At 34.5% G+C, this 10,937-nt stretch overlaps 1 protein-coding gene and 1 long non-coding RNA gene across 2 annotated transcripts; one reads left to right on the top strand and one right to left on the bottom strand.

Moving 5' to 3' along the window:
* Window positions 1-717: 717 nt before the first annotated feature.
* Window positions 718-3,243, bottom strand: LOC108346661 (protein NRT1/ PTR FAMILY 2.13). Its single transcript, XM_017585724.1, has 4 exons — window positions 3,201-3,243; window positions 2,884-3,101; window positions 1,635-2,185; window positions 718-1,561 (listed from the first exon to the last, which is right to left on the bottom strand). Exons 1-4 carry the CDS (start codon window positions 3,241-3,243, stop codon window positions 718-720), a joined length of 1,656 nt encoding a protein of 551 aa, XP_017441213.1.
* Window positions 3,244-4,540: 1,297 nt separating this feature from the next.
* On the top strand, window positions 4,541-6,172 carry LOC128194063 (uncharacterized). Its single transcript, XR_008245349.1, has 3 exons — window positions 4,541-4,904; window positions 5,004-5,078; window positions 5,821-6,172. It is a non-coding gene; the product is annotated as an uncharacterized LOC128194063 (long non-coding RNA).
* The last annotated feature ends 4,765 nt before the right edge of the window (window positions 6,173-10,937 follow it).

Genomic DNA, 10,937 nt, shown 5'->3' with positions numbered 1-10,937 from the left:
GTGTGTCAAAGGAGGTGTTGTTCATCCTTTATGTGTCAAAAGATGTATTGTTAATCTCTTGTGTTTTCAAGAGAGGTGTTTTCTAACCCAATCTTTTTTCTCTATAATTGTAATTTGTGGTTATTTGTTAATGATGATGGGTTAATCCTTCTTTAGAGAGATTAACAATTGAACGAGGGATCTTTTGATCCAAATCAATATAAAACTACTTGTGTAATTTTTTTATCTTTCTTGTTATTTATAAAGAATCGATTTTAGTTGTAAAATCAGTCTATAAAACCGAATTTTTTTAAAAGACAAAATTTTATTAACAAACTAATTCACCTAGGGTTTTTGTGTTTAAATCAATTGATATAGTACCCAAGTCTATTGTTTTGATGGTTTTGCTGATAACGTAAACTATCAAGAATTGTTTATGTATATCTATTATAATGTTTTGTAGAAAGCATTTATCAAATAATACTAAAATCACTAGAGAAAAGGATTATTTAAGCCCTTCAAATGAAACATGTTGACGATACAAAAATTTAAGATTAAAGCAGACGCTACTAGATCTATCCATCAGGCGATAAAACTATACTCATTAGACTATCGAGTTGAGCATAGTCTATTGCTTACACAATCAAATCACTAGACGATAGATTTTGATAAAACCATTAGATGATCTCTAGAGTGTTATCCTCGTCATTATTCAAATTGAGAGTGTTATTCTCATCATTATTCAAATAGATTGTTATTGTCAATGACCGCCTTGTAATGGTGGCATTTAACACATAACAAGATGTAGACAAGATTTAAAGAAGCAAATCCTGCTAGGAGGAAGTAATAATAGTCCAATCTGCCAGCGTTGATGTCATCGTTGAGCCAATCAATTCCACCATGCTTTCGAGTTACTTTGTTCACCACATTCACCATCAACGTGCCAACGTAAATTGAAAATGCCATCACAAGAAACTGCAACGAATTTCCTATGCTTTTCATATTCTCTGGTGACTCAGTGCTGTAGAACTGAGTGTGTCCAACAACGGTAAGTATCTCACACAATCCCAAGAACACAAATTGTGGTGCCAGCCACATTGCATTCATGGGGACCACCCCATCAGGTGCACCATGTGAGATTGCCAGATCCCTTCTTCGCCACTCCACCAAGCCAGCACACAGCATTGTGAGAACAGAGCATATATCACCGATCACTATCTTCTGAAGGCTCGTGAGACCCTCCTCGTTTTCGGTCACTTTTGCTAATACTGGTTGCAGAAAGAGGTCAAAGCATAGAAGGAATATGATAACGGTGATTAGGGACACCACGTTGTAGGTTGCAGGTGGAAGTGTGAAGTTTGCTCCAAGATGACGGTCCATTTTCAAGGCCTGCGATACTGGGAAGGTGCCTTGTTGTACTACGGGAATCAAGCAAAGAATACCAGAAGCCCAGATTGGAAGCATTTTTATCAAACATTTGACTTCTTCCACTTGGTGAATGCTGCAAAGCCTCCATGGATGTTTTACACTACCGCCTGCGTCAAGTTCATTGTCTCCTATCAGGGCAGCTTTGTTTAAACACCTGTTCAAAAATCAAATAGCTCCTTCAGTACCAGAGAAATATTATTCTAATTAGCTGAGGAGTAACACATTACCTGAGTTGTTGGGTTGAGGGCATCTTCAGTAGTGTTTTTGCATCCACCGGGGAATCATAGTAAAGACCCTCATCTTCTATTACTGGAATTTTGAGGTGACGCTTCTTATAAGCTGCAACAAACACCTGAACAATACCAGAAAATATGCTGCCCTTTGGTGGAATATAAACATAAACGCTATCTCCAACAAATAATATGATAATTGAAAATGACATGAGAAGACTTAACGTTCCAAAACTCAAGATCCAGCTTTTGTTCTCGAGGTAAACTACTGCTGTCAGACTGATTAACTGGATAACTGTCACTGAAGTGAAGAACCAATTAAAGAATCTGCTCATTCCTTTCCTTCCGTCAGAGCTAGTTGAGTCAAACTGATCCATCGCAAAGGGAATAGCGCATGGTCCCATTGCCCCTGTGCCCAGATTCAGCAAACCATTGCCTAAAATGAAGAGCCCAAGTTGGAAACTCGTTGGAGGAACACAGTGCGCCGTTGAAGTGCAACTTGGAGGATGAAGTTGTGGCAGAGCTGTCAGTGTTAGTATCACCATTCCCTAACAATCACCAACAAAGCCAATACATAGAATCATAAAAGATAACAAAAAATATATTAACAAGCATAAAAATGTGCTTTATGTCAGTTAACATGTGACCGGAACTAGGTTTGGTATATGTTTGAAATTTGTTTGATTTCATTCATGGTCAAAGATGAAGTTCGTAATTAGAGAGACAATTTACTGCATTTAAAGAATAAAACGACTAAAATCATTGCTTATCAAATAGAAAGATTAAAATCAATTTTGAAGAAACCAAATGATTTTAAATTCCTTGTATAAATGAACAACTAGTGAAATGAAGTTGACCTGGTGTCTGTTAATTCCTCGTGTGAGTGTCTTTTAACTATGTCAACAGAAAATTTCTGATTTAAATTTGGATCAACGAGAGTTTACACCTAACTAAGCATATCTTCGTGATCCATTGAAGTTGTTATGCCATTAACTAAAACATCTTTTATGCATTTAAGAAATAAAGAAAAGTATTCCTTGGAGAAAAGGAAAACTTCTAACTGATAAATTTAAACTTTGGATAGTCAAATTTATGAATTTGTAAGCTCATGGAATGAAATCACTGTCAAGTGTGGTAATTCCCTAAACCTAGACTACATTGAATCATAAAATGAAGAGTTCCAAATTAAATTGGCATAAGGTTATTAGGTAGTAGGTGTTTCACGAAAATGGATGAGAGCATATACCACAAGTGCTCCAAATGATGAAATAACAATGGTTTTGAATTTCCCTAGATAAGCATCAGCAACACAGGCACCAATAACAGCTGTTAAATTGCTAGCTCCTGCCACTGTGGCAAGAACATTTGCAGCAGCAACCTGACCCAAGTTGAAGAATTGCAACAAATACACCATGAGATTTCCCATCATACCTAATGTTGCAATCCTCTGAACTATTTGATATCCTGCAAACCACACCATACAAAAGCTGAGTTAGCTCAATTTGATCATAGCAAATGGCACATCTTAATGGTATGCATGAACATTTTTTTGTTTAGACAGACCTAAGATGTAAGAAATGGCCCTCCATCCTGGCTTGTTTTCCATTGCTCTTGAATTTGAGGAATCTAAAGGTCTTCTAAGTGATTTTATACTTGATTTCCACTTCCTGAAGCAACTGGACAACAATCTTGACTCGATAATCTTATTCTCTATCTTCATTAATTTCTACTTAAGGTATGATTTCTGTGCATCCGCATTTTTAATTATCGACAGCCAATAAAAAATTATTTTTTGAAGATTTTTAATGTCTTTGTAGACGTGCAACCAATCAAAATTTAGTTTTGAATTGATAGGGAGAGAAGCACGTTAAAGTCCACAATCACATAATTAAAGGGATGTGTTATTTGACTTCAAAAAGAATTTTAGAGAAGTTACTTTTAGTTTAAAATTTATGAATTTTAACAGAGAACTTAACTTTGCTAAATTAAGAAAGGAAAATTAAGAAAATAATAAATAACGTTTTTAAAACTATTCTTAAAACAACTTATTTCTGCTTTAATTAAATGGCGTTTCTTGCTGTTTATTTTCCATTTTCTGCATGGACATTGCTACGAGGAATTTTCAAACATACTTACGATGTTTCTATGCCTTTAGTGAGCTATCTAGGCTGTTATTTATTGATCCTCAAGTTTATTAATATCTTCTCGATTAAAGGACAACAAGGGGAAAGATAGATTTCTTAATTTAATAAAGCAAGAAGAAAAAGGAAGAAAAAGGAAGAAAAGAATGTTACCTTCACATCAAAAGGCAACCAAACCTTTTTACTACAATTGTTCTCATTCATAAGTAACATATTATAAGGACTTCGTTTAAGCTAAGAAAAATGTTTTTTTTACATCAAATACAACCGCTATTAAGAGTAATATAGTTATTAAAAAATAATTTTTTATATTTATAAAGAAAAAAAAAGAAATTAAAAAGTAAAATAATGAATATAAAGTGAGTATAAAAATTTATCGAATATCAAAATAGTTAAAACTCTATGCTATTTAATAGATAAAATTGAATTATAACGATAAATGAAACAACTACGTTTCTCTTATTAAAGGTAAGGAACATATGTGTATCTATGATTTCATATCATCTGCATTGTAAAAATTGTAAAATAATAATTTAGTATAACAATTTAAATTAACAAGTAAATTTATTTAGGAAATTAAATAAAATTAAAGTTTAAATAATTTATTTTAGACTTCAATAAAAAAAGCATGTAAATATTTAAAAAAAAAACGAAAATTTTCTATATTCTGATTGTAACAAGAATAGAAAGTAGTTTCTTAGTTTTTTTTTTTTATTTGTAAACACAAACAAAGAGAGGATTGTCAAATCGCTAACCCTCGTTCTCTTATTTCTAACCATTCTTCTTGCTTTTAGCATCCCAAAACACAAATACATTGTGTTCCTTCTCTTTCCCCCTCTTCTCTCTAGATATAATTTTCTCTCTATGTTTTGCTCACTTTAGGGTTTTCTCTACTCTTCAATTTTGGGGCTTAAACTCTGGAGTTTGGAATACTCAAACCAAGAGCAGTTTTAGGCGATAGCCTAGAAACGTTCCCTCTCAGAGAATCGCAACCTAGAAAAGTGCCTCGCTGATGTCGCCATGAGGAACATGTTCCTCCTCTAAGGTGGAGACTGTACCTAAAGCTTCAAGAAGTTTAATTCCAACAACATTCGTTATGTTCGGGAGTCAGATGCCCGTTATTAAGGTACCACCACACCACCTCCACTCTCTCATTTCTTAAGACGCTTCAAATAAAATGCAAAATGATAATAGTAATGACGTTGCCTTGAAGTATTTGTGTTAGGTGGGACGAATGGCGGGTCAGTCCACAAAACTGAGAACAGAGTAGTTGGAAGAGAGGAATGGGTCAAACTCCCTAGTCAGTATAGAAAGTTGACTTTTTATAGTTTCTATTTATATACCAGTATAGAAAGTATTTTTTTTTCTGTATTAAAGTCTTTCATGCACTAGTGTCCATAAAATAGTTTATCATCTCATAATTTATAAATGAGAAGCTTAAGAGCTAATAACTAACTTATCAACTACCATTAATTAACTTCATTAACTAATTTTGTCAAATATATTTTCCAACATAAAGATAAAATTACTAAAGATCAACAGATGGAGGACATTCCAGATGACGCAAGACCTTCTGCACCAGCTCCTGTCCGCTCCTCCTACTCTTAAGAGAGACTGTTTAGGCAATTGTCTAACATGTTTGTTCTTCAAGCCTCTAGGCATGAAGAAGTGTGTTCTCTCCTTATGAATCTAGACAATAACGTTCAAGTCATAGAAGATTTAGTGAACCCTTTAGATGATAATGATACCGATGAGTTCTAGATGTCCTTCATGCATTTCATTTGCATTTTCTTTTCCTATGTTATGTTTTATTATATTAATGAAAAACTTACCTTATTATTTATTTTGTGTTATTTATTTTTGGCTTATGTTTAGGGAGAGTTCTTATATTTGTGGGGAGAAATATGTTAACTCATACATAGTGTTTTTTAATAATGATTAATTAAAATAGGGGAGAAGTATGTTTAAAGGCTTAATTTAATTTATCTCTTATATACTAATTTGTTTTCTTTAACTTATGTATGAACTACAAATTAATACAGTTACAAAAGGCTTTAATTCAAAGGAGTTTTGATCATCATCAAAAAGGGAGATTGTTAGCATAAAGATGAAGCTTAGAAGTTTTGATGATGTCTCAAAGTCAAATCTCAAGTGTTCAAGTTGCAAGATGACCTTCATGAAGACTTGTTTTATATTAAAACTTTTGTAATTCAGTAGTTTTATGTATAGGGTATTATTTATCCTTGATTACATATATTGTGTGTTTAAAAGTTTTCTACAAACTCATTTTGCCTTGGAATAATAGATTACCAACTTATGATAATCGATTATCCATAATTGATTGACTTACCATAATCGATTTTCACATGCAACTATGAGAGTTTTCAAGCATGTTTTTGACCAATGTGCATACATTAAATGCATAATCGATTACCTCATTTAGATAATTGATTATCACACCTTAAATAGGTGACAATGGATTTTTGGAGGTATCCTTGAGTGAGATCTATATTTTGGATCATGACACTCATTCTAAAGTACGAAATATGTAAATTTTAAAAATCTTATCTGTTTTCTTATGTGTTGTGATAAGTGTGTTCTAGGTTTTCTATAACCCTTGTGTTATGGCTTTGAGAACTTGGTGTTGGCATAGAGCAAGAACTTTAACGGGAGTTGTGATTGAGTGTTATTGTTATTATTATTGCTGAGTTAAAGTTAATCATCCTTTGTGAAGATTCAAAGGAGGTGGTCATCCTTCGTGAAGTAAATGCATTTTTGGTAATATGAGTAGCCAAATCAATTCCTTTAAGCTATCCTTCAACTGTATAGTCCCATACCTACACAGTCTCCAAATCCCTCTCATTCCGGTGTATGTTCGATTCATCCATGTACCCCTTCCACCCGAAGCTGCCAGGAGCCGCTCCTTGTCTGTGCCCCCTGCACCATGCTTCTTGCACCGGCGTCACTCCCCGCCCTCGTCTCCGTGCCCGGGTGTCACACTTGTCATTCCCAAACGGATGGTCAAACAGAAGTAGTAAATAGAGTATATTGCGATGAGTATCTTCCCTTTGTGAAATTTGCATATAATAGAGTAGTTTATAGGACTACTAAAATCTCCCCTTTTGATGTTATCTATGGTTTCAATCCTCTTACACTAATGGATTTAATACCGCTTCCTACTTCATTTGATTTTGTTCATCAAGAAGAAGTATCTAAATCCAAGTTTATCAAAGAACTCCATGAGAGGATTCGAAACCAAATTCAACAACAAAATGAGAGATATGTCAAGTATAATAATAAGGGAAGAAAGAAATAATCTTCAATGAAGGAGACTTAGTTTGGCTTCATCTTAGAAAATAAAGAATTCTAGCACAAAGGAAGTACAAACTAAGTCCTAGAGGAGATGGCCCTTTCAAGGTCCTTAGGAAGGTCAATAATAATGCTTATTTGTAAGACCTTTCTCAAGAGTATGGTGTGCATTCTACATTTAATGTTGTTAACCTTCAACTTTTTGTAGGGGTTTTGACAGATGATGAAGACCTTATGGATTTGAACAAATCCTTCTCAAGAAGGAGGGGATGATGACTTGGGCCCAAGCTCAATAGCAAGTCAATGGCCCATTAATCGTGCACTACAAGAAATAATGGAATTACATACGGAGAATTATATACAAATTTAAATCCAGATATAAGTCAGAAATTATATACGAAAGTTATGTACGGATATCAGAAAAAGCTTTGTATACGAATATTATATATGGATATTTATATACAGAAAAATATGTATATAAATTTCGTATATAAAGTTTGCGCATGGTGGCAGGAAAATTATCCAAGGATATATCCGTATATAACCCGTATTATCCGTATGCAGTTAGAACCAAGTTGTTAACTACGGATATTATATACGGATGTGGGAAATAATTTTGTTTAAAAAATCTTTTCCCCTCTTTCTCGAACCCTATAACTCTCTTTTCTCTCTCGAACTCTCTTGCTCTCGAACCCTCTTCTCTGTCGAGTCCTATTCATCAATCCTTCATCAACCACTGTCACCTCTCCTCTCCAACCTTCAGTCAGCTCTCTTCTCGAACCTTCAGTCACCTCTCGTCTCGAACCTTCAGTCACCTCTCCTCTCGAACCTCTGTTCTCTACAGCTGTCGGTGGACTCCACTCCTCTTTTTTCGAACCCTATCGTGCTGTAAATCATTCTTTTCTTGAGCCCTAAATCATTCTTCTGTTGAGCCCTAAATCTGGTAAGTGATTCTTCTCTTCCTTAATGTTTATGGTAATCTATAATGCCTAGAAATCTTTAAAATTGAATCATAATATGTGATAATTTTATTTTCATTGCCTCATTTTTGGTTCGTCTGGCAAGATGTAGTTGGATTTTGATGAGGCATCGATCGAGGCTGCTGTGTTGCGGTTTAAGCTGAGACAAAGAACTTGGTGCTGCGAAGGCCAAAGGAACCAAAAAAAGGTGCTTTTAATTTCCTCTCTTCTTCAGTTTGGTATGCAATGTACTTCGGTGTGTGTGTGTGTGTGTGTATATATATATATATACATGAACTATATATAATGTTAATTTTTAAGTATTGTTGACTGTATTAAGTATGTAAAGTCGTGAATGTTTAGAATTTTCTGGTGTAAAGTCAAAGAAGTCCTCTGGTTCAGAGCTTCAAATCTTCCTTCCTTTGTTCCTTCATTATAAGGAACTTTTTCTTGTAGAGTAGTGCTAACAAATTAAGTATGCTCTTAATAGGTGTCCTGTTATGGCTATTGTTATTGTTGTTGAGGTATTGATGTTGGATTTTACTAAGTTTTTTTATGGTGGTGTTAGTTGTTATGGTTGTGGTTGCTTTTCTACCACTATAACTACACTAGATTCCCCATTTGAAAGGGTTTGTCTCCAGGTCAAGCCATTAGATTCAGAACCTGAAACTTTGAAAATCTCTTCAGTTATGACATTTGTTATGTCCAATAAGTATCCTCTTTTGATGTGGTATATGAATTAGGCTTAGAGTGCAGTACATGTCATTCCAAGTCCAGGACAAACACAAAAATATAATACAAAGACAAATAAATTTAAAAAGATATGGAGCATTCCGAGAATCATACCACAAGACCAAATTCCCTTACTAAAAGTTAATGATCAAGGCAAATCTATGTCAAGTTTTCTATTAAAGTTGTTCAATAGTATTGAATTACTTATAAATGAGCGGATATGATTAAATGGATAGAGAACTAATAGTAAAAGTACTCATCCTTCTAACTAAGATATCAAAGAATTTACAAATTTACCCCTCTAGTTTTATATTTAAAGGTCAACAATGACTTCAGTCGGATTATTTATTCTATCCCATTCTCGGTAGCAAAATGTTACCCGTCACAGAAAAATCCACGCTAAAACAGTTTTCGTATCACCTTATTCATCAGAAGGCAATAAAGTTTGTTACTATTTAAACAAACAAACTATCAAGAAAAGCTTGTCAACTTCCAAATTCAAAACGATAGAATTTATAAACAAACCCTAATGTCTATTATTTGTGGTTCAGGCAAAAAGTACGACTTCCTATCATTCTTACTCATTCATTTATTCCTTAATTATTTAATGATTACATTATATAGTTTCATATCCTTTCTAAATGTGGGTTCATGAAGAGCCTTTAAGTGTGAGGAACCAACATCTTAGAGATTTATCACTTGCTCCTTTAAGGTGTGTAAAGGAATAACACACCTTCTTTGCTAATGGATACAAATTTCATACCCATGCATGGAGTCAGGGCAAGAGGACCATAAATAGTGGGGTTCATGTTAAAGGGCTAATAGAAGGAGGTCAAGATGATTTCTATGGTGTCATTAAACACATGTATGAGTTGGAATACAATTCAACAACCACTGAAAAGAAAATTGTATTATTTTATTACGATTGGTTTGATCCATCGAGAGTAGGTATAAGGGTGGATTCAAAGTATGGCATTGTGGATATTCGAATGGATAAAAGATATGTGTTGTTCCTTTTATAATTGCACATAATGTACAACAAGTTTATTATGTACCATATCCTACATCACGCACGAAAAAAAGAGGTTGGTGTGTTGCGATAAAGACGAAGCCTAGAGGACGCATTGATTCTAATGATGTAGAAACCGATGTGCCATACCAAGTGGAGGAAATATCACATGTTAATGATGTCATTGAAGTTGAAGAAGTTGTCCGACTACAAGATGTAGAAGCTGGTCTTGAACAAGTGGACCCCAACAATATTTCATCATTTCAAGGGCAAATGGATGAAGATACAATTGAATAAGAAGAATACAATGAAGAGGGAGAAGGTGAAGATGATAATGAAGATGAATTTCAAAGTTCTAGCACTGAATAGAGTTAGGGCGTGTTCTTCATTTATTTTTGCTTCATTTATAATGTTGTCCAGTTTAGAAATATAGGATTCCAATGTAGGATTCAATTGTATTTTTCTTGAAGTTCATTATGACCAAATATTTTTGTCAATCCCATCAATTATTTTCACTCTTGTTCCCCAATCCATTTGCTATCGTTATATGATTACACGTACAAAAGTTGATTGAATCTTGTTTTCTAGCATGTAATTTATATTATTACCATTGCAACATAATTTCTCTTGTTGATTGAATCATGTTTAGACTCTTAATTCCATGATTTCACCTTCAGGAATATGGCATCAGGTGGTTCGGGCCCTCCTCTTCCACCTTCAGGAAAATCTGATAAGGGGAAGGGGAAGAAATCTTATGTAGTCAAGTTGATTACGCGTATCCATAATGAAATTGGTTCAAGCAGTCAACCAACTACCCCTACCTCTACTTCCACTGGTACATCTGTTCCATCTCCATTACAAGTTCCCGGCTTCACTCCTACTCCACATACATCTACACCTACCTCTCTTCCATCTCCATTACAAGGGCCTGACTTGACACCCACTTCATACCAAGTGCCTACTAATGAAATGGCATCACTCTCTCCCAATGTTGGTTCTAACCTATCAACTCCCACAAATATTGCACCATCACCTGGTACAGTGGATGCAGATCCACATTCCAGTGCACCCAATAATGATGAGGAAGAATGTTCCAACAATCGTCCAATGATTACACCCGTTGGAGGAGGGTAACAAAAAAATTTAACTC

The sequence above is a fragment of the Vigna angularis genome, chromosome 9, assembly GCF_016808095.1.
Source record: "Vigna angularis cultivar LongXiaoDou No.4 chromosome 9, ASM1680809v1, whole genome shotgun sequence".
Classification (NCBI taxonomy): domain Eukaryota; kingdom Viridiplantae; phylum Streptophyta; class Magnoliopsida; order Fabales; family Fabaceae; genus Vigna; species Vigna angularis.
The sequence above is the reverse complement of the archived record's forward strand: the minus strand, read 5'-3'. Positions and strand labels throughout refer to the sequence as shown.

Coding starts and splice junctions, on each gene's coding strand:
- LOC108346661 (XM_017585724.1), bottom strand. CDS start 3,243: ATGGAAAACAAGCCAGGATGGAGGGCCATTTCTTACATCTTAG. Junction 3,102..3,200: donor GGCCATTTCTTACATCTTAG/GTCTGTCTAAAC, acceptor TGTGGTTTGCAG/GATATCAAATAGTTCAGAGG. Junction 1,562..1,634: donor CCCTCAACCCAACAACTCAG/GTAATGTGTTAC, acceptor ATTTTTGAACAG/GTGTTTAAACAAAGCTGCCC.